The 23,053-nt window shown below is 54.9% G+C and overlaps 2 protein-coding genes and 1 non-coding gene across 15 annotated transcripts in view; 2 read left to right on the top strand and 1 right to left on the bottom strand.

Moving 5' to 3' along the window:
- The first annotated feature begins 919 nt into the window (after positions 1–919).
- LOC129198239 (zinc finger protein OZF-like) lies at positions 920–5,876 on the top strand. Its single transcript, XM_054807395.1, has 4 exons — positions 920–943; positions 1,904–1,988; positions 3,900–4,100; positions 4,441–5,876. Exons 1-4 carry the CDS (start codon positions 920–922, stop codon positions 5,763–5,765), a joined length of 1,635 nt encoding a protein of 544 aa, XP_054663370.1. The 3' UTR covers positions 5,766–5,876.
- Positions 5,877–11,122: 5,246 nt separating this feature from the next.
- On the top strand, positions 11,123–11,204 carry TRNAL-AAG (transfer RNA leucine (anticodon AAG)). Its single transcript has one exon. It is a non-coding gene; the product is annotated as a tRNA-Leu (tRNA).
- Positions 11,205–11,989: 785 nt separating this feature from the next.
- The window catches only part of LOC129198296 (butyrophilin subfamily 1 member A1-like), a 48,756-nt gene continuing 37,692 nt past the window's right edge, over positions 11,990–23,053 (bottom strand). For 2 of the 13 annotated variants that reach the window (XM_054807458.1, XM_054807463.1), the window contains 7 exons: positions 16,976–17,060; positions 16,166–16,513; positions 14,258–15,427; positions 13,866–13,886; positions 13,468–13,491; positions 13,195–13,227; positions 11,990–12,706 (listed from right to left, as the gene is read on the bottom strand). In XM_054807458.1, coding sequence (XP_054663433.1) covers positions 12,168–12,706; positions 13,195–13,227; positions 13,468–13,491; positions 13,866–13,886; positions 14,258–15,427; positions 16,166–16,513; positions 16,976–17,060 — 2,220 coding nt within the window. In that variant the 3' untranslated portion in view covers positions 11,990–12,167. The other 11 variants (XM_054807469.1, XM_054807466.1, XM_054807467.1 and 8 more) reach the window with 11 other exon arrangements.

Below are 23,053 nucleotides of genomic sequence, written 5' to 3'. Positions count from 1 at the left end.
AAAAAAGGGGAGAAAAGGGGAAAAAAAAAAGGGGAAAAAGGGGAAAAAAAAAAAGGGGGAAAAAAGGGGGAAAAAGGGGGAGAAGGGAAAAAAGGGGGAAGGGAAAAAAGGGGGAAAAGGGAAAAAAGGGGGAAAAGGGGAAAAAAGGGGAAAAGGGGGAAAGAAGGGGGAAAAAAGTGGGAAAAAAGGGGGAAAAAGGGAGAGAAGGGAAAAAAGGAGGAAAAGGGAAAAAAGGGGGGAAAAAGGGGAAAAAGGGGGAAAAAGGGAAAAAGGGGGAGAAGGGGAAAAAAGGGGGAAAAGGGAAAAAAGGGGGAGAAAAGGGGAAAAAAGGGAAAAAGGGGGAAAAGGGAAAAAAAGGGGGAAAAAGGGAAAAAAAGGGGGAAAAGGTACAAAAAAAAGGGGGGGGGTGTAAAAAAAAAGGGGGGAAAAGGTAAAAACCCGAAAGGTTAAAAAAAAAAAAAGAGCAAAGCGTGGAAAAGGCGTTTTTCTCCCCAAAAGGGGGTGCCGGGAGGGTTCGGGCCGGCCCCATCCCCGCCCACTCGCGGTGCCGGGTGGGTTCGGGTCCACCCTCCCCCCCCCCGCCGCGCACGGCGGGCGCGCAGGTACCGCGGAGCCCCGCGCTGCGACCGGCGGGGGATGCGTGGGGCTGGGGGGTGCTGAGCCCCCCCCCCCCATAACGCGTGGGGTGCTGAGCCCCCCCCGCCCACACCCACCCATAACGCGTGGGGTGCTGAGCCCCCCCCCATAAAGCGCGGGGTCCTGACCCCCCCCCCCGCTCGTAACGAGTGGGGTCCTGAGCCCCCCCCCCAAACCATAACGCGTGGGGTGCTGAGCCCCCCCCCCACGCACCCGTAACGCGTGGGGCTGCGCGGCGTGGAGCGACGCTGAGCACCGCCCCCCCCCCCCCCCGCCCCCGGCCATGGCCACGCTGGAGCCGGCACAGGTAGGGGGGACACGGGTGGGGGGGACACGGGTGGGGGGGACACGGGTGGGGAGGTATGGGGGGAGGACACGGGTGGGGGGGACACGGGTGGAGGGGGGCTGTTACCTCAGGGTTTTGTATTTTATTTCTTCGTTTATTTCTGGATTTGGAAGTTAGTTTTTTAAATTTTAATCCTTACTTTGCTTTTTTTTTAAAAAAAAAAATTACTTTTTTTTTTTACTTTATTTCTTACTTTGGTTTTTAAATTTTAGTTCTTTCTTTGGGTTTTAAAAATTTTATTTCTTAGGTTTTTATTTTATAGCTTACTTCTTTTTTTATTTTATCTCCTATTTTTTTTTTTTTTTAATTTTAGGTCTTTGTTATTTTATTTCTTACCTTGGTTTTTTTATTTTATTTATCACTTTTTAATTTTACTTCTTTGGTTTTATTTCTTTGTTTTTTTTTTTACTTTTTTATTTCTTTTTTATTTGTTACTTTTTTATTTTTTTATTTCTTACTTTTTTCTTTCTTTTTTCTTTCTTACTTTTTTATTTCTTACTTTTTTATTTCTTTGTTATTTCTTTGTTATTTCTTACTTTGTCATTTCTTACTTTGTTATTTCTTACTTTTTTATTTCTTTTTTATTCGTTCGATTGTATTTCTTATTCTTTAAAAAAATTGCGTTCTTTGTTTTTATAATTTATAGTTCTTCAGGGTTTTTAATTTTAGTTCTTTTTTCATTTATCGTTTTCACGATGGGATTTTTTTTTTCCTTTTGCTTCTCTGGTTTTTTTTTTTTAAATTTTGATTCTTTGGTTTTTTTCATTTTTCATTTCCCCCCCTTTTTTCTCTTTTTTATTTTTCATTTTTTCCCTTTTTCTCTTTTAATTTCGATTCTTACTCTGGTTTTAACGTTTTCATTTTGAAACTGGTGCCGCTTTCTTGCCCCTTTAACCCATGGCGTGTCCCCTCCCCGTCCAGGTGCCTGAGGCTCTCCAGGAGGTCACCGTCACCGCCACCGAGAAGCCGCGGCCGCTCTCCGACCTCCCCCCCACCCTCCTAGCAGGTAGGGACCCCCGATCCTTCCCCACCCCACCCCATCCTTGGGGCACCTTGGTGGTCTCCCCAGGGTGGGGGGGCAGGAGGACTCATCCAGCTCCTCCCCTCAACCTGGTGCTGGTGTTCCCTGGGAGCTCCTGGTTTCAATCTCCAAGGCTCCTTTTAAAAGAAATCCTCTTTTTTCTCCTCGTTTCTTCACGTTTTGTGGGTCGTACGTCAGTGTCGGAGACTCGTGGTGGGCTTCCAGGTTTCATCCCGTTTGGGGTGGCCGAGATAATGGTTTGTGTTTGCTCTTCCCACCTCCATTCCTGCGATAAACGTGATTTTTTTCCCAAGGAGGATGTACCTGGGCACCAGGAAAGGTGAAGGTGATGCCTGTGGTCACGGGAATGGTGGGACCAACCCTCAGTCTTGTTGGGTTTCCCTTCTTCTGCTCTAGGAGGCATCTCACGGAGCTTCTGTGGCTCACTCTGTGAGGTGGTTTTAATTAATCCTGGCCAAGAAACTTAGCTGAGAACCCCTGTCTTCATCCTCAACAGGAGACGGATGGGATCACTGGGTGCTCTCCTCAACACCCAAAGTCCCTCAGGCACCCGTCGAGGTGCTCCAAGCATCTCAACCTGGGCAGGTGGATGCTCTTCTCCCACCTACACCATGAGTAAAACTGCCAAAATTGAGTTAAAATATGGGAGGCAATCTGCCGGCGAGGGACGTCCCACCTGGGAGCTGGGGCTCGGCGGCTCTTGTGGGCTCACAGTGCCCTCTCCTGACAGCTCCTGGCCACCTGAAAAGGGACAATTTTGGGAAAGGAGAAGTCCCCAGGCCTCCTCTAGCCGCGAGATGAGAATTGTGGGTCCAGAAGGGGAGCGGGCAAGATAGAAAGTTGACTCTGGTTGAGGTTTTGGGGCACTTGGGTGGGTGAAGAAGGCTTTGAGGTCTGGTTCACGTGGCTTTTAGAGTTGCTCGGTCATAAGATGAATCAACGTGAACTTAATCTCACTGTACCACATGTTTTCCTTTATTTTTTAATTTTTAATTTTTTTTTATGGTCCTTCTTGCTCTTTTCTAATCCGATTTAATTTTGGGACCGGGTAGCATCAGTACTTGACCTTTCAGGTTACTGCTGGTTTTCTAGATGATGCCCACAAGAAGACCATGAGAAGACCATGCCAACCTTGGGCACGCTGAGCTGCTCCAGCTAAGAATTAATTAATTAATGCCAACGATCCCGCCTCGAAGGGCGCTAATATAGTGGATAAAAGTCACGCTTTCACGCCCAGCTCGGTCCTCGGGCATCGTCTCTTCCTTCCTTTTCTCCTTCTCCAACGTCCTGCTCTCGGAGTAGATGTTCAACGGACACAAGTGTCTCATTGACCAGGATGCAACCTCTTCATTTGGGAGCGTGGCTTGTCCACCGTGCCCCCTAAAAAAAAAAAAGATTTTTCTCGAAGTAAAATCAGGGAGCAGGTCACTTGGGCAAGATGCTTCCAAGCTGTGTGGCTGGTACTCCTGGTTTTACTCCTGGTGCTACTCCTGGTTCTACTCGTGGTTCTACTCCTGGGTTTTTTCCAGCCTTTTCCTCCTGCTCGATATTCCCCGAGGCTTTCCAGATGGACAACCTCTGCCTTTCTCAACTGCTCTTCATCTCACTGGGCTTTTCTGTCTTCTTGAAAAGTGGTCTTGGGGCTGATTCCTCTCTGGTTCAAGGTTCTTCTTCCCTGGGATGCCTTCTCCATCACCTGGAAAGCTCTCGTAGATACCTCCAACTGGGACTTTCCTCCTCGGAGACTCGAGCACCCGGATTTTCTTTCTCTTTCTGAAGAGGGATGAGTTTTTGGGTCACACCTCTGTCTCTTGTGATGAGGCATGGCAGAGGGTTGTTGTCTACCAAATAATCCACCGCTGTCTACCTGAGCAGGCTTCCCCGTGTACAACCCCGACCTGCTCGCTCGGCTGGAGCAAGGGGAGGAGGTTTGGATCCCCGACATCCAGAGCTCGGAGGAGGAAGAGGAGGAACAACTGGCGAGACCCCTCTTGAAGTTGTGGACGAGGAAAAGGAAACGGTGGAGAAGCTGCCAAGATGCTGGGAGCTCCTCCGGTTCCGACTCCTTTCACTCAGGTAAAAGTGTTGTTTTCCACCCCAAAATGGAGATGCCAAGCATCGGTCCTTGCCTCCAGCAAGCAAGATCGTACCGGAAACTGGTGTAACTGGGAGGAGGGGGGGTTGCGGGGGTGCGAGGACCCGTTTGGGCATCGGCAGCTGGAGACACCAGACGCTTCTTCTGGATCAGCGTAGCCAGATATGACTGAGGGACAAAATCAGTCGCTTTTTTGGGGTGCTTCTCTCCATCCCTCCTCGAGATCCTTCCCTGGGGCACGTTCAGGATGGACGTAGAGGTGGATGAGGTGGATCCCCTTCCTTTTCTTCCTTTTTTATTTTTTTTTGCTTTTCCCAGCAGACGACGGGTGGACGAGCGAGACGGAGGAGGACAGTTCCCAGGAGGACGACGGAGACCTGCGCGGTGGGTCAGCGAGGAAACCCAAAGGTGGCATCTCGTTGGGTTACGAGCACCACAAAAACCACTCGGGAAGGAGATCGGCTTCTTCCAGCCACAACGGGAGAAGACCTAACACCAAGAGCACCTCAAGAATTCAGCTGGGGCAACACAAACACGCCTGCAACGCGTGTGGGAAAAGCTTCAGCAGTGATTCATCCCTCAACCGGCACCAGAAGATCCATCTTGGGGAGAAACCCTTCACCTGCTGCAACTGCAGGAGAAGTTTCATGTGCAGCTCCACCCTGAAGGACCATCAGAAGACCCATTGCCAGAGGAAACCCTACAAATGCCCCAGCTGTGAGAAACGCTTCGCTTCCACCAAATCGCTCAAAAAACATCGCAAGCTTCATCTGGAGAACGGGCCGTACCGATGTTCCGAGTGCGGGAAAAACCTGACTTCCAACTCAGCTCTTATCATCCACCGCAGGATACACACCGGGGAGAGACCCTACCAGTGCCCCGACTGCGGGAAGAGCTTCATGGCCAACAAGTCCCTCAACAAACATCGCAAGAGCCACACGGAAGGAGCCATCTTCGCCTGTCCGGATTGCGGGAAAAAACTCACTTCCAAGTCCACCCTCATCATCCACCGGCGAATACACACGGGAGAAAGACCCTACGAGTGCCCCGACTGCGGGAAAAGCTTCATGGCCAACAAATCGCTCAGCAAACATCGCAAGAGTCATATGGAGGAAGGGACCTATAAGTGTCCCGAGTGCGGGGAAATCTTCTCAAAAAACTCAGCCTTCGTCGCCCATCTCAGGATCCACAGGAACCAGGCCCCGTATCCGTGCTCCGACTGCCGGGAAGCCTTCTTTGAAAGCTCATCCTTCAAACGACACCGGAAAAAACACTTGGTGGAGAAACCCTACCAGTGCTCCACCTGCGGGATCGGTTTCACCGTCCACTCGGCTCTCCTCCTCCATCAGAAGACCCACATAGGACCCAGACCCTACGTCTGCTCCGACTGCGGGAAAGCTTTTCGGGAGAACACCACCCTTCGTAGGCACCAGCGTATCCATACGGGTGAGAAACCCTACCAGTGCTCTTACTGTGAGAAGAGCTTTCGGGCCAGCTCCACCCTCATCATCCACCGAAGGATCCACACCGGGGAGAAACCCTATAAATGCACCAAATGCACCAAATGCTTCATGTCCAGCTCTTCCCTCATGAAGCATCTGCGGACGCATCTCCGTAAGGAGCTGCTGGTGGGTTCCAGTCAATGACTTTGTTTTGCCCTGCTCCTTCGACGTGCCTTTGGGTGCCCACCTCAGCGATGGATGGATGGATGGATTGGATGGATTGGATGGACTGGATAGATGGATGGATGGATGGATGGATGGATGGATGAATGGATGGGTACTCCCCTTCCACGCCCCATCCATGCCAGAAATGCATTTCAACGTAATTTTCACCCTTCCTCCAAACACACTACATGGCAGAAGATGTTCTCAGGACACGGGGACGAGGGATGGAGGTGGCCGGTCAGTCCCCAACCCCAGGGGGGCTGCAGAGATGCCGATGCCCCGATGGGATGGAGAATTGTGAGGTTTGGGGACCGCTCATCTTGGCCCGTGCATTGGGAACCCACCTGAGGAGAACATCTACGTCTTCCTTTAGAGGCTAAACCCCCTCTTTTTTAGCTTCCCACCTTCAAAAACATTTACGTATTTTAAGAGAAGGCCCATCCTGAAACTGAGGGGTCTCCGTACCCCCGAGGTTCGGTCCGTTTGGATCATCTGTTTTTATTGGCTACGGCGCTTTCCAAACGCGTGTTTCCTTCCCCAATTTCCCCCCCCCCCACCCCCCGTGCTCCCTGTCTCTCATCCGAATTTTTTTTTTTTTATGCTGCCGCCTTCAAACTACACCACGATGAATTTGGCTCGGCTGTGACACCTTGTTTGTGGGTACCCGCTTTAAAACGAGGTGCAATAAAGTAGAACTGGGTTTCTAGGAGTTGCAGGATCATGATTTGATTGCTCATGGTTGGGAAAGATGGGGGAAGAGATGGGAGACACACCCCCCCCCCCATGTCTCCTCCAACCCCCATGTCCAGCTGGATCCGGCGCTGTCCTGAGCAGGTACGATGGTCTCGAGTGTGAACATGGGGGACGTGGTCCTGGGGACCCACCTGTGCCCCAACCAGAAACTGGAGAACCTGGTGGAACTGGGGCTGGAGAGCTTGGAGCCCCCTGGTTGTGGAGATGGAGGGGACATGCCTGAAGGTGGGGTGGCCTCGGGGTGTTCCTGTACCCGGGGAGGGCTGCGATGGATCTGAATTCCCATGGATCCCACCATCAAGGGCACATTGGGGTTGTGGGATGGTGGGGACAGGCTCTGGGGTTTGTCCCAGCCCCAGTGGCTCCTGCACTGCTATGGGGTGCATCCCTTCTCCAGGATGTCAGGAGAATCATGAGCAGGATATGTTCCATCCTGGGCATCTTCACCATGGGGTGGTCCTGGTCCGAAAGGGACCCTAGGGTGGGCAGGGACAGGGCAGTGGGCACTGTGGCTGCGGAGGCGGGCAAGGAGGGGTTTGGGGTAGATGGGATCTGCTGTGTGGAGTGAAAATCACCCATCATGGTGCTCTGGAGTGCTTCATCCCACCGTTGGCAAAGCTCAAAGTGGGTTCCCATAAAATCCTCTGGAGCCAGAAGAACATGGCGGGAGCGGGGAGGACCATGGGGCAGAGACAAGGGATGGGTCTGGGCCGGATCCTTCCCATGGATGTCACTGGGAAGAGTCTGGCTGGGTCCAGCTTCTCCACTGGATCCAGCATGACCACGCTCATCTGGTACTGAGGAGGCCATGAGTGGGCAAAGCTCTCCAGATGTGGTTTCATCCCTCTGTGTGCTCCAGATGTGAGCACCTGGATGGATGGATGGATGGATGGATGGATGGATGGATGGAGAGGGGGCTGGAAACCGTGGAAGCACGGTAATGATGCCGTGGATGATGTAAGATGGTCCATCAACAGTTTCAGCTACTGGTTTCTCCAGGCAAAGCCCCCTTCGGTGCCTGGAAAGCCAGGGATGTGCCCAGCCGTGGTCACGCACGAGGTTTTTTTTTCTTGCGTTCCTAACTCCCACCATGTCCTTGCGGATGCGGTCGCATTCTTCCCTCCCCATGTTTGCTTCCTCCCCTCACCAGAAGAAGCTGGAGGCAGCCGTAAAACTCCCACAGCAGCAGAAGGTGGAAGTGTGGGGCTTGAAATCCCGGGAGAAGCTGGCTGAGTGGAAGGCAACTCCTTTCTGAGGAGTTCCATGTCTCCCAACGAGATCCCACCACTGTTTCCCATTTTTTTTCCCCCAACCCCTGCAAAGAATAAAACTTCCAGAGCGAGCGAGAAGATCGAGGCGTTCGAGAAGCCGCACAACTTCTTGGATGAAGTGGAGAAGCTCCAGTAGAGTCTGAAGCAGGAGAAGCGGGGCCATGACCACCAAGCTATGCAACAACGTCGCCCAGATGACCAAGCAGAGCCAAGTGTTGGGTGAGCTCATCGATGAGATCAACGAGAAGTGCCACCAACCAGCTTGGGGGCTGCTGAAGGTGAGACCCTCCCCTCTTCGATTGACCACACCACCTTCAGAGGGAGGTCACCGTTACCCTTCACACGTGCACCTCCTGCTTTCTGCAGCTACTAGAAACACCTAATTCCTCTTTTTTTTAACAAAACCCAAGCCCAAAACCACCTCAGGGATTTACGCAACGGCAACGTGGCCGGTGGAGGAAGAAGATGGACCCTCAAAGAGAGAAGTTGCGGCTCTTTGGATTTCTGTAACCACTTTTTTTTTTTTTTTTTCTTTTCCCCCCCTTATTTTCCTGCAGAGGAAAAGGTGGAAAATGGGATGCTTGTAATTCAGGGTGGGGAAAGGGAGGGTTGAAGATGAGAAAATCAGAAGATCAGAAAATTCTCTTCAGCAAAACGCGGAGTGTAAATCCCTCTTTTTGTCTGATTTTTTCTTCCCGTCCAGGACGTGGAAAGCTTGCTGAGCAGGTAGCGTTTCTTCCCTGAGGCTCTGCAGAAAGGTTTTGGTGGTTTTGGGTTTGTTTTTTTTTTTTTTGGAAGCAGCAGGTGAGTCACCGCTTCCGCGTCGCTTTTCCCAGGAGCACAAATATCCGGGCGTGGAATCTGCCGAGCTGTGGGGCACGTACGACGTTCCCACCGGCGGCGTTTTTGGGTTTCCAACTGATTATTAAAGGCGAGTGAACGCGGGTTGGATCATGGAGCCTTGCCCGTCTGCAACGCCACGGGGTTCGGCACCCATCGCTTCTGGAAGGAGGTGCCACAACACCTTCTCCAGCCCTTCGGCTGGCTCTTGTCCCATTTGGAGGTTTCAGAGGTGGGTTTCATATGAAGTGTCCCAAGTAGAGGAGAGAGACCGGGTTTGTGGCTCCGTCAATAGAAAGGTTGGGTGTTGTTTCATATTTTTGATGATTGGCGTAGCTGTTGTTGGCTGCATGATTACCTGTGCCATCTCCTCCTCTTCTCTTCTCTTCTCTTCTCTTCTCTTCTCTTCTCTTCTCTTCTCTTCTCTTCTCTTCTCTTCTCTTCTCTTCTCTTCTCTTCTCTTCTCTTCTCTTCTCTTCTCTTCTCTTCTCTTCTCTTCTCTTCTCTTCTCTTCTCTTCTCTTCTCTTCTCTTCTCTTCTCTTGAGAATCACCACCCTAGAAGATCATAGAATCATAGAATGGTCAGGGTTGGAAGGGATCTCAAAGACCATCTAGTTCCATCCCCCTGCCATGGGCAGGGACACCCTCCACTGGACCAGGTTGCCCAAAGCCTCATCCAACCTGGCCTTGAACACTTCCAGGGATGGGGCCTCCAAGAAGAAGTCAAGACGTTTGTTTGAGCCATGGGGTGACGTAAGGCTCTGATGTCGGTCTTGACATGGACTGGCTGATGACAAGGGACTGTTGACCAAGAACGGAACCTGCAGAGGTGGGATAACTCCTTGTGAGGCAACTGCTCTATTCCTGAAACACGCAACCAAAGACCATGTGTCTTCTGCACACACGTGCCTGTGAAAGATCATCGCTCGGTCAACCCCAAGGCAAGGGACAGAGAGTGAGATTGTAAATTTGTTTGAACCTCTCGAGTAATTGTCGTTACTCCTGATTACCACGCAGAGAATTAAAAAGTTAACCTCACCCGCCGAGGGGGATGGGACAAGTGTAAAGAGTCTCTGTAGGAGGAGACATCTCTCATGGGTGGAGCACCTTGCTCAGCCTGAGGGCTGGTGAGGAAATTAGCGCTCAATTAAACACCTCGGCTCATAAGACATCAGAAAAACAGGTTTGGAGGCACCTTGGCGAGGACCAGCAGATCCCAAAGTGGAGCTGAGTGTGATTGTCCGGGTAGGGTCTCTACACCTTATGGTCCTGGAAGTAGGTGGTGGGCACTAGATAGTGTCATTCCACCCTAGTTGAGACCTTCTTAGAATCATAGAATCTTTAAGGTTGGAAAAGACCTCTAAGACCATCAAGTCCAACCATCAACCCAACATCACCATGTCTACTAAACCAAGGCCCCAAGTGCCGCATCTAGACGTCTTTTTTGAACACAAAAACTTCTGCTCTTCCCGCCAGTGGACATGACCTTGGAGCCCATCTCCACTCACCCCAACCCCCTCCTGGCTGAGGATGGCGGGAAGGTGAGTCACAGGGGTCCACACAGGACCACCCCGAGAGATTTGACCCTTACGTGGTGGGATCTCTCTGAAGATCACGTTGGAAAAGTCCTACTGGGAGGTGGGACACCCATCCCCACCTCCAAATCCTGGGAGGGTTCAGCTCAGGTCCCACCATTGAGGGGACTTTGGGGTTAGAGCAGTTGCACGTCCCTGAAAAAGATGACAACTTGACCACTGCAGAAAATAATGATTTTTTTTTTCCCCCTCTTTTTTTTTTTTTTTCCTGGGGGGTGTGTGTGTCAATGTAATTTTAATTCACCTGTATTTGGGGGAAAAAAAAACCAAAACCAAACCCCACCAAAACCCAAAACCAACCCATGGATGTTTGGGATAAGTTTCGATACGCATCCACTGTCCTTTCTTTGGAAATTCATGGGAGTTTTATTGCTCTAAAAAGAGGGGAGAAAAAAAAAAAAGGTCTGTCAGCATTTTTGTGTAAGTTGAAGGAGCGAAAGCGGGCAGAAAAATTGGGGAAAGAGACCAAATCCAGGAGGTTCAGGGCATCTGCGAACTGTCCCCAAGCTCTGTCTCTTGTGTCACCCACCTGGAGCTCCGTCCTTTGGCTCCCGAAGGGACAAGGAGCCGAGCGGGACCCCCGGGGTGGTAGGACAGGGCTGAGACCCCCTTCCCATCCCCCAACCCCCATTAACCCCCCCATTATGAATTTTGCTGAATTCCCCAAATTTTTTTTCTTAGTGTTTTGCAGAACGACACCAATTTTTTTCCCACTGCGGTAGCATGACTCTTGGGGTGGCACGACAAGGTTGAGACCCCCTCACCCCCCCCCCCCCTTTAAAAAACACCCCCCATGATGAATTTTGCTGAATTCCCCAATTTTTTATCAATTTTTTTCTTATCGTTTCACAAAACGAGCCCAAATTTTTCCAGCGGGGTAGCGTGGCCGAGCGGTCTAAGGCGCTGGATTAAGGCTCCAGTCTCTTCGGGGGCGTGGGTTCGAATCCCACCGCTGCCAGGTGCCTTTTGGGCTCTGCGGGGAGCACATCTGGAGCAGGGGGGCGAGACCACATCTGGAGGAGCTCTCTGCCAAATTTTGGGCTTCCTCAGTACCAGATGAGCTGGATCCAGTGGAAAAGCTGGGCTCAGCCAGACTTTTTGCACGGCGATGGGCGAATTTCACCCCATGAAGCAACTCCCGCTTTCCCTGACACCCCCCCCATACCCGTCCCCACACCCACAGTGCCCACTGCCCTGTCCCTGCCCATCCTGGGGTCCCTTTTGGACCAAGGCCACATCATGGTGAAGATGTCCAGGATGGACGATACCCTGCTCATGGTTCTCCTGATGTCCTGGAGAAGGGATGCACCCGACAGCGATGCAGGAGTCACGGGGGCTGGGACAGCAGCAGCAGCCACAGCATTTTATATTACAGAATAGCGCTTTAAAAGAGCCCCAGGTGGGGAAATTCTTTCTCCACTCAGAAGGTTCCTCTGCTGCTGCCCCTAAAGCCCCTCGGTTACCAAGATGCTTTCGCACACTCAGCCCCATCCCTGTGATTATGGGATAATGGCCTGGGGGCCATTCCCAGAGCTGGGGAGAGGGACGAGGGCGAGCCCCATCTACCCCAGGGCTGTTGGGGAGCCCGGACCCAGAGCTGGACTGGGGAGCAGCATGGGGTGGGGTGGGCAGAAGGAGGACCTGCAAATCATCCGAAGGACTGAAAACTCAGTCTGCAAATGCCCTTCACGGGCAGGCAGGAATCAGGACAAAAAGCCCCCAGGAACCAGCACGGCCACACTCCATGGTCACCCACAAAGCTTTCTTGAAGGCCATGGTGCTGTGCCTGGGCAGGGTGGGCTTGGGCAGGGCAGAGAGGGACGTGTGCTGCTGCGGGATGGAGGAGAGGAGAGCGGGCAGGGTCTGCAGAAGGGCAGGGGCTGTCCGGGGCTGCGGTGGGGATGGAAGGGGGGCAGAGGGTCTAGGAGGTGCTGTCCCTCAGGCACAGTTCAGTATTCCATGTCCCCACCCAAAACCAGGGTCGGATGATCTCTCCATTGAAGGAGGCTGGTGGGAAAGTGAAGATCTCGACCCCGCTGTCGGCATCGATGAAAGTCACCAGCCCCTGCGTGCAGTCCAGACAGACCCAGAGTCTCCTGGGGATGGGGATTGGGGACAGGGAGGTGCGAGGAGAGGTGAGAGACACAAACTGCCCTGACATGTGCCGTACCCCCCAGATACCTCCTGCAGGGCTCAGGTCCAGATACCAATTCCTGTGCACAGAGTCCCTGGCCACCCCCACACCCCACCAGGAATCACCTCCCACCTCCCCCTTCACCTCCACCCCCCAGCAGTGCCTCCCCTCCCTGAACTCCTCCTGGCCCAGCACACAGCACCAATACGTAAATCTCTCAGGGGTGTCGGGCAGGTCCTGCCGTGCTGTTCCCCTTCTCACACTTCTCCCATCCGCTGACAGGACAAGTTCAGGATGAGCCGAGTTTGGATCGAGGGTCACCACGTCTGCAGGGGACAGGAGGAGCCAGAGCATCAGGGGCAGAGCTGCGTCGTGGGCAGGGTTTGAGCACCCTGGGGCCAGGCTCTGCCCCGCGGGGCAGCACACGGGGCATCTCCTTCCTCCTAGAGATGCCCATGACGGGGCCGGCCCCAGCACGGCCACGGCCCAGCTGGGTCCCCTGGGAACAGGCAACGGTGGGGCTGCAGCCCCAGCAGGGAGGAGCAGCATGGGGAGGCAGTGGCTGGGTCTGGGCAGTGCACGGGCTCTCAGGGGGGTGGCAGAGGGCTCCTCTTGGCCCCAGGGATGCCACTCACAATGCCTTGGAAAGGCAAGAAAAGGGGCTGGAGAACAGGCTAGTGCCCTGCTCGGGGGTGTCTGAGTCACCAAACACACCCAGGCACGGCCAGTCCCGGGCACTGCCCAGCCCAGATGCCCCTTGCACACAAGCACAGGGAGGAGACCCACCCAGAATGGCACTAAAATACGGGATTACCTGGATTGTGGGGAAGCAGAAACTTTCTCCAGGCTAGAAGGAGAGACAAGAGCTGGTCACATCCCCCAGCCGGTCCCCAGCACCTCTGGGCAGGGGGAGGGTCCAGGTGTGGGCTGGTGTCCCCGAGCTGCCCACCCTGGCAGGCACATCGCCTTGGGCTTTCCCAGAGCTGGGGGATGCAGAGATGGAGAGGACGGGCAAGGAGGGAAAGGGCCGAGCACAGAGCACCCGGGACAGCAGCCCACGCTGTGATGGAGCTTCACAGAGACTCACCCTTCAGTGCTGCAACTCTTTTCTCTGGAAAGCAAAACCAAAAGCAGTAAGTGATCAGAGGGGACAGATTCTCAACTCTGTGCTGCTCCTGCAGGATCCGATAGAGTTCAGGCTGACCCCCAGCTCCACTTTGGGGAGTGTAAAAAACACCCAAACCTGGGAATGGCTCCCTGCCAGCCTGGTCACATCCCTTGGTTGGTGCCCAGGGCTCTGAGCAGGGGAGAGGGGAGAACCCATGGCTGGTGTCCCCGAGCTGCCCACCCTGGCAGGCACATCGCCTTGGGCTTTCCCAGAGCCAGGGGATGCAGGGATGGAGAGGATGGGTGAGGAAGGAAAGGGCCAGGCACAGAGCACCCGGGACAGCACCCCACGCTGTGCAATTGCTCCCAGAGACTCACCCAGCAGTGCAGCTTGTTCCCCTGGAAAGCAAAAGCAATATGTGATCAGAGGAGACAGCAAGTCATCTCATAAGCACTTATGAAGGAGTAAGCAGAGCTTGGGCAAATCCCAACTTCCTTTTGTTTGGAAATGGGAAAAGACCCCCAAATGCTGGAATGGCTCCCTGCCAGCATGGTCACATCCGATGGCTGGTGCCCAGGACTCTGGGCAGGGGAGAGGGGACAGCCCATGGCTGGAGTCCCTGAGCTGCCCACCCTGGCAGGCACATCGCCTTGGGCTTTCCCAGAGCCAGGGCATGCAGGGATGGAGAGGACGGGCAAGGAGGGAAAGGGCTGAGCACAAAGTGCCCAGAACAGAACCCCACGCCGTGATAGAGCTCATGGACACTCACCCAGTGCTGCATCTCTTTTCTCTGCAAAGCAAAACCAAAAGCAGTAAGTGATCAGAGGGGACAGCGTCTCATCCCATGGCTGCTCCCACAGGGCCAGGCAGAGTTCAGGCTGAACCCCAACTCCTTCTCTTTGGGGAGTGCGAAATCTCCCCAAATCAGGTGAAATGGCTCCCTGCCAGCCTATCCCCCCATCAGCCCACCCAGGCACTCTGGAGTTCAGCCGTAACTTCAGGAGCCATCCAAACCCACGTCCCTCCCAGGGGGGCTCCTTTGCCAGGAGGTTTTGCTGGGGGAAGGGGCCACAAGGACTCACCCAGCTCTCGGGACTGCAGCACTGAAAAGCAAAGGCAGAGGAAGAGGGGGTCAGGACAGCAGCTGGCTTCATCCCTGGGAACATCTCAAGAGGGTCTCTTGCACCTTCCCACCAGCCAGAGATGGTCTGGCCGTACTCCCTGTCCTCCCGCCCACACCCCACCATGGGTCCTTGTGCCCTTCCTGGCTTTGCCCAAAGAGCTTTTTGGTGAAGGCAAAACATTCTTCTGACACCACTTACCTTTCCTTCTCCACAGATAAGCACCGAGGCCAAGGAACACAGCTGAAAGCACGAGGAGCACCCCCACACCAACCATCCAGGGACGGGCATTGTGGAAAAAGGGAGCTGAGAAACAAAACCATCAGCAGGAAAAGGGATGGTTTTACAGTCCCGTGTTTGAGCAGCAGAAGAACAAAAAGACAAACGCCCCAAGGCTGTGAAGGTGCACACCCCTCCCGTGCCCCCACACCCCACACCTTGCACCGCGAACCCCAGATCAAAGCTGCTCAAAGCAACGCAGCAAACCCCAGCCCTGCTGCCGGCACCGCAGGGTCTGGCTGCCATCGTTGCACCTGAGATGTGCAGGGACGTCTCCTGCTCCTGGTTGAGGCGGATGCTCCTGACCACGCAGGACCATTTCCCATCTCTGTTCCCATTGGTCACAACGATGACATCTTTGACGTCGAACAGGCCCCTCTCATCCGAGGAATGTCTCTGGGAGACCGAGGGGAGATGCTGCCCGCCAGGATCTTTCCACAGCACCTCCGGTAGTGGGTACCAGCCGGCCGATCGACACACCACCCGGATGCCTCCGTCCTCGTATGCCTCCAGGGAGAGCTGAGGGATAGAGCCTGTGGCTGGGGAAGAGCCCATGGTTGGGGTCAGTGTGGGATGGACTCAACTCAAAGGTGACGACCGAATCCGATAGCAGACACATCACAGGTCCCACCAGGGCTACAGGGCCGGCCGCCAAAACCACCCCAACTTGTGCAGGAACTGCAGAGCATTGATAACAAATGACCCCACATCTCCCACAAAACAGCCCGGCACAGCAAGACCCAGCTGCCGAGCTTCAGCGCCTCAAGGCAGCGTCTGCACCCACCCGTCTTTGTTGAAGAAGCCCCAATGCTTCCAGACAACGTGCCAGGTCTCCTACGGCACAAAGGGCAAAGCCAAAGCAAAGATCCAGCTGCTCAGAGCCAGGAAGAGATCTCTTCCCAACTCCATCCCTAACAGCGTCAGGTCCCAGCCTTGGCTTGGCTGGCAGTCCCAGCTCTCAGCCCAAGGAGCTGCTCAGCACCTTGTCCCCACGGCCTTCACACCATCACCAGCACACCCTTCACAGACACCACGGACACCCAGCAAAGCCACCACATCCATGTGGCTCTGCCCCAAAACCACCTCCAGCACCACCTGCGTGCTCCCTCCTGGGCAGGCACTGCAGGCAACAGCCCCCTCGCACCCCACCTCTTTCAACGGCTCCTGTCCTTCGGCACCTCATCCACACACCTGAGGATGGGACAGAGCTCTGGGAGGGACACACAAACCCAGGGACACGCGCACCAGCCCCTGCAAACACCACACCCACCACAAACCTGACACCTCCAGATCCACCGTAGCTTCTCCATAAGAGGCACCATCTGTCACAGTGCAGACGTACTGACCATCGTCAGAGGGTCTCAACGCAGAGATTCGCAAGTCCAGGTGTCCACTGGAGAGACCATCCCTGACCAACTCTGTCCTCCCAACATATTCCTCCATCTGCTCCCCATAAAGGTCCTCTCCATTTCGGTAGTGGTGCACCATTTCAGAGAATGAATGCCTGATCCACCTGATGTCCAAGCTCCGAGCCTCCACGCTGGGGGACAAGTGACATGGCAGCACGACGTCCTGCCCCACAGTCACCTGGAGAGGGCGGCCTGGTCCCACCACTCTGAAGTCAGCTTGGTGATGGAGAAGGACACAGAGACACAGAGATTGTGCCTACGTTAATTTAGGGGCGTTGCATGGCAAGGGGTGTGTTTGGCGTGACCTTGGTGCACGCTCCATCCCACGGGCGTTGCTTTGCCCTCCCCATGGTCCAAAGACCCTGGAGAAAGTGGCGAGGGAGTGGGAGGACTGGAAGGAGAAGGAGGTTTCCTGGGAGTGGGAACGTGCTCCAGAAAACGACCTCCACCCCAGCCAGCCCTGCTGCAAGCCAGAAACGTTTGAGGGGAGCGGTGCAGGATGGGACCGAAGGTGCCCCCAGGGCAAGGGACGTATTGCAGAAAGAGCCCAAGGGAAAGCCAAACCCATGCGGGGCCCAGCTCTGGGCTGGGCTCTCCCCACCCCACGGCACCTCCCCTGCCCCACAGCTGCCCCCCAGAGTGGGCAAAAGCCTCCCCCCAGCCCTGCAGGATCCCTACCTGATCCCAGCCGCAGGACGTGCAGAGTCACCAAATAACTCAGGAGGCCCCCGGGGCTCGCGGGGAGCCACATCTGCGTCTGGAGCTGGAGAAGAGGGAGGGGAAGGGAGGCAGAGGGAGGGCGATGGGGGGTTACAGCTGCTGGAGAGGGGATGGGGGAGAAGGGCTGCACCTGCCCCCAAAGAGGCTCCGGAAATCCCCCCAAACCACCTGCACCAGCACCCCCATGGCAGAACAAACCGTTGCTGCAGGGCAGGACAGGACCACAGACGGCTCCTCGGTGCAGCCCCCTGCTCTGCCCCACTCCCCCTCACCAGCGTTTATTGCAAATCCCTGACAAAACTCTAAAGGAAAGGAAATATTCTAAATCCCCTGCAGAAAGAAAAGTCGCTCACCGGACGGGCATGAGGTGCGGGTGGCCCAGGCTGCCCAATAAATCCAACCTTTGCCCAGTTCCTGTTTCAGAATTCCTGCCTGTTGGGTGACTCCAGGCTCCACCCCCCACACAATGAGCTGAGGTTTCACAACCACATATCAACGTCCAGGGTCATAAGTTCAACTTCCAATCAGAAAACAGAAAGGGAAACCAACAGCGTCCCTGTTCCCACCCGGATGGGAGCTGCTGAAGGTGGCTTTTCCCGGAGCTGCACCTCTCCCGGCAGCCTGTGCTGGGGAACAGCACCAGGCCAGGTTTGGCACCCAGAAATACCTGTTCCCTTTCCCAAAAAGGGCTGATTGTCTTGTGCATGAGCACTGTTGCTGAAGCAAGGAGCAAACCCCCAACCAGACCCCAGGGAATTGTCCACCTGAGCCAGTTGCACTGGGTCCATCTCTTGGGGTTCTTTGGTGTTTCACGACATTGGTGTGTTCCGGAGGAAAAGGCAGGAGCCCCTCAGTCCTCGGAAAGGAAAAAGGAGAAAAAGAAAGGCACAAGAAGGCTGTTTGTTGGGGGTGATGGTGCAAAGCTTCGAGCTTTGACAGGACAAGTTGGGAATGAGCCGAGTTTGGCTGATTTGGGATTTCAAAGTGTAAACGTCGAGGCCCTGCTCCCAGGCCAAAGGTGCCAGCCCCAAAAGGGATGCCTGGCCTCAAACCTCCCACACCGGCCCTCGCACAGCCCCACTCGCATTGGGGCTGCAGGCTCGCCTAGCCGCGCAAGGCCTCAACATAGAGTCTCACGTCACTCTCGGCAAAAATTTACCTCCACGCTCCAAAATTTTTAACGTCGAGGCCCTGCTCCCAGGCCAAAGGTGCCAGCCCCAAAAGGGATGCCTGGCCTCAAACCTCCCACACCGGCCCTCGCACAGACCCACTCGCATTGGGGCTGCGGGCTCGCCTAGCCACGCAAGGCCTCAACATAGAGTCTCACGTCACTCTTGGAAACAATTTACCTCCATGCTCAAAACTGGAAACGTCGAGGCCCTGCTCCCAGGCCAAAGGTGCCAGCCCCAGAAGGGATGCCTGGCCTCAAACCTCCCACACCGGCCCTCGCACAGCCCCACTCGCATTGGGGCTGCGGGCTCGCCTAGACGAGCAAGGGCTCAACATAGAGCCTTACGACCCTCTCCACCAAAATCAGCGTCCATGCTCAAAACTCTAAACGTCCAGCCCTAGCTCCCAGGCCAAAGGTGCCAGCCCCAAAACGCATGCCTGCCCTCAAACCTCCCTCAGCGGCCCTCGCACAGACCCACTCACACTGGGGCTGCGGGCTTATCTGTCCGAGCAAGGGCTCAACATAGAGCCTTACGACCCTCTCCACCAAAATCAGCGTCCACGCTCAAAACTCTAAACGTCCAGCCCTAGCTCCCAGGCCAAAGGTGCCAGCCCCAAAACGCATGCCTGCCCTCAAACCTCCCTCAGGGGCCCTCGCACAGACCCACTCACACTGGGGCTGCGGGCTCGCCTGTCCGAGCAAGGGCTCAACATAGAGCCTTACGACCCTCTCCACCAAAAATCAGCGTCCATGCTCAAAACTGTCAACGTTCCCCTTGGCATGCTGTATCCCATCCCAAGGTCCATTACCACATACCTATTCCCAGATTTGAATGGCATGTAGGAAGCTGTGTTGGTGCTGTGCCGTGTTCCCCTTGGCATGCCTTTTCCAGCCCCACGGCTTCTGGACCTGTAGGCTTTGTGGCTATCTCAACCCTAACCCTAACCCTAACCCTAATCCTAACCCTAACCTGAATGCAGCTTTGGAGTCAGGCTGATGTCCCCAGCCCCATGGGTATCCAGGATGAGAAAGGTGTGTCGGAAGCTTTGTTGGTCCAGTGCCGTGTTCCCCTTGGCATGCTGTTTCCAGCCCCAAGGTCCCTGGAACTCTAGGCTTTGTGGCTATCTCAACCCTAAACCTAACCCTAACCCTAACCCTAACCCTAACCCTAACCTTCCATAATGGCACCGTTGGGTTCTGGCCGAGGTCTCCAGCACCATGGCTATTCCCAGATTTGAATGGCATGTAGGAAGCTGTGTTGGTCCAGTGCCGTGTTCCCCTTGGCATGCCTTTTCCAGCCCCAGGTCTTCTGGACCTGTAGGCTTTGTGACTATCTCAACCCTAACCCTAACCCTAACCACAACCCGAATGCAGCTTTGGAGTCAGGCTGATGTCCCCAGCCCCATGGGTATCCAGGATGAGAAAGGTGTCCAGCCCTAGCTCCCAGGCCAAAGGTGCCAGCCCCAAAACGCATGCCTGCCCTCAAACCTCCCTCAGCGGCCCTCGCACAGACCCACTCACACTGGGGCTGCGGGCTCGCCTGTCCGAGCAAGGGCTCAACATAGAGCCTTACGACCCTCTCCACCAAAAATCAGCGTCCACACTAAAAACTGTAAACGTCCAGCCCTAGCTCCCAGGCCAAAGGTGCCAGCCCCAAAACGCATGCCTGCCCTCAAACCTCCCTCAGGAGCCCTCGCACAGACCCACTCACAATGGGGCTGCGGGCTCGCCTAGACGAGCAAGGGCTCAACATAGAGCCTTACGACCCTCTCCACCAAAATCAGCTTCCATGCTCAAAACTCTAAACGTCCAGCCCTAGCTCCCAGGCCAAAGGTGCCAGCCCCAAAACGCATGCCTGCCCTCAAACCTCCCACACCGGCCCTCGCACAGACCCACTCACATTGGGGCTGCGGGCTCGCCTGTCCGAGCAAGGGCTCAACATAGAGCCTTACGACCCTCTCCACCAAAATCAGCATCCATGCTCAAAACTGGAAATGTCGAGCCCCTGCTCCCAGGCCAAAGGTGCCAGCCCCAAAAGGGATGCCTGGCCTCAAACCTCCCACACCGGCCCTCGCACAGCCCCACTCGCATTGGGGCTGCGGGCTCGCCTAGCCGCGCAAGGCCTCAACATAGAGTCTCACGTCACTCTCGGCAAAAATTTACCTCCACGCTCCAAACTGGAAACGTCAGGCCCCTGCTCCCAGGCCAAAGGTGCCAGCCCCAAAACGCATGCCTGCCCTCAAACCTCCCACACCGGCCCTCGCACAGCCCCACTCGCATTGGGGCTGCGGGCTCGCCTAGCCGCGTAAGGCCTCAATATAGCGGTTTTACGTCACTCTCGGCAAAAATTTACCTCCACGCTCCAAACTGGAAACGTCGAGGCCCTGCTCCCAGGCCAAAGGTGCCAGCCCCAAAACGCATGCCTGCCCTCAAACTTCCCTCAGCGGCCCTCGCACAGACCCACTCACATTGGGGCTGCGGGCTTGCCTAGCTGAGCAAGGGCTCAACATAGAGCCTTACGTCCCTCTCCACCAAAATCAGCGTCCATGCTCAAAATGGTAAACGTCCAGCCCTAGCTCCCAGGCCAATGGTGCCAGCCCCAAAACACATGCCTGCCCTCAAACCTCCCTCAGCGGCCCTCGCACAGACCCACTCCCACTGGGGCTGCGGGCTCGCCTGTCCCAGCAAGGGCTCAACATAGAGCCTTACGACCCTCTCCACCAAAATCAGCGTCCATGCTCAAAACTCTAAACGTCCAGCCCTAGCTCCCAGGCCAAAGGTGCCAGCCCCAAAACACATGCCTGCCCTCAAACCTCCCTCAGCGGCCCTCGCACAGTGTAGGTAGTTAGGGCCCGGCGGCCGGAAGATGTCGCGCTGTACGGAAAGATAAGACCCCTCTCCTAATAGCCAATAGTGTTTAATTTACGACGTAAGCAGACGGATGTGATGTTGTAAACCTAAGCTATATAATGCTCTGTTGCCCACCAATAAACGCCATTTGCCGTCCACCACATTGGTGTCTGTGAGCTAATGGACCGAACGACCCGGGGTTGGTCGTCGTGCCGTTCCTGAACCAGGTCGTCACGCCAACGACAGGCAACAAGTGGTGCCGAAACCCGGGAAGCACTCGCCTGGAATCGGGTGAACGGTGGCCGGAGCGGCAGGACCAGCCCGGCGGGGAGGACGCTCCCGGACCAACAAGGAGGATGGAAGCCCTTGTGAAGGTCGTATCTCAATTACATAAACAGTGGGTGATTGATTTTAGACCTAAAGATTTTACTCTCGCAGTTGCGAGACTTTTACAAATTGGGGTCATTGACCAGCCGGTGGATATTCTCCACCCTGAAGTGGGGGAGAAGTGCATTAGAGCGTTAGCCGAGGAGACGATGTCCTCGGGTCGTGGGAAAAACCTTAAATCATGGGGAAAAGTGGTACACGCCCTGCAGAAAGCTATACAAGAGCAGGAGACCTGGAGGGCGGCAAAGAGCTGTCTGCTGGCCACTCCGAAATTGGGAGTCGGGGCAGCCACACAGACTTTGCTCCCCCCAGACGCTGGTGATTCTGCTGAGCCTAAAGATCTGCAAGAGGGCGACACGTCCCCTCAATCCCCAAACCCCGACCCGCTTACGGAAGGACAGAAACGAGCTAAATCCTTCTGGGGTGTGCTAGCCGAGGAGGCCAGAAGCACCGCAGAAAAATCAGAATCTAAAGAAATCTGGACTACGCCACCGCCCTACGCGCCCCAAGATGGCGCCGAGCACAAAGAAGAAGGGCAGGGCGAGAATGCCTCGGGCGGGAACAGGGAGGAAGCGCTAAAATCAACAAGCGCACACAAACAAGAAGGGGAGGAGAACGAGGAGGAGAAAAGCAGCGGGGATGAACGGGGAGAGAAGGGGGGCGTGAATGAGGGGCGGAAACCCAGTCAGAGCGGCTATCGGAAAAAATGCCCTCATAGGGCAAACACCCTGTCGGTCAGAAGGCGAGGCGGGTCAAGATGGAGGGAACGGCCCACCCACAAGGGAAAAGGGCGGGGCCGGAGCCCGACAAAACGGTACCGGAACCCGGAAGTAACCAGTCAGTCGAGTTCCGACTCCGGATCAGACACTTCCTGGGACGAGTGGCTTACAACTGATTCGAACTTAGAGGAGAAGGAAACGAAGATAAACAGAGTCAAAGGCCAAAATATTCCCATCCAAATTAAAGAGGAACCAGGAGGGGGAGAGATCCCTCTCACGGACTGGAGGAAAATAAAGACCGCATGCGCCGACTGGGCCCCATCGGCCGCGCTAGCGTTCCCAGTCCGGGTGACGGATGGGGGTCAAAGGGTCCACTCGCCAATAAATCCTAAGGATATACAAACAATTGTTAAAGCAATCGCAGACAAAGGGCTCAATTCTGCCTTGGTTTCCACCCTGATAGACGGGATTTTCGGAGGAGATGACATGCTCCCATTCGATATAAAACAGACTTGCAGACTGATCTTTGACGGGGCAGGAATGATCGTTTTTAAACAAGAATGGGAGGACAACTGTACGAGGCAACTAGCCCGAGTAACCGGGGCGGACCATCCACTACACGGCTCCAGCCTGCAGCGGCTAATGGGTACAGACCCAACAATGATTACCCCCCATGCGCAAGCCCAGGGCTTGCGGGCCCATGAAGTTATGACGACTACTCGCGCGGCCAGAGAAGCTATCCGTGTAGCCTCCAGAGTTGTCGCCAAGCCATCGCCATGGTCCACAATAAAACAGAATGAAAGTGAGAGTTTTACACAATTTGTAGATCGCCTCCAGGCAGCGATCGACTCCTCGACCCTGCCTGTGGAAGCAAAAGGCCCGGTCCTTGCAGACTGCTTGCGCCAACAG

Source organism: Grus americana, chromosome 32 (genome assembly GCF_028858705.1).
Source record: "Grus americana isolate bGruAme1 chromosome 32, bGruAme1.mat, whole genome shotgun sequence".
Lineage (NCBI taxonomy): Eukaryota > Metazoa > Chordata > Aves > Gruiformes > Gruidae > Grus > Grus americana.
This window is presented reverse-complemented; position numbering and strand designations above follow the sequence as displayed.

Bases quoted from the DNA above. Each gene is read 5' to 3' on its own strand.
- LOC129198239 (XM_054807395.1), top strand. From the start codon at position 920: ATGGCCACGCTGGAGCCGGCACAG. The intron at 944-1,903 runs GTAGGGGGGACA...CTCCCCGTCCAG, and splicing joins CCACGCTGGAGCCGGCACAG to GTGCCTGAGGCTCTCCAGGA. The intron at 4,101-4,440 runs GTAAAAGTGTTG...TTTTCCCAGCAG, and splicing joins TTCCGACTCCTTTCACTCAG to ACGACGGGTGGACGAGCGAG.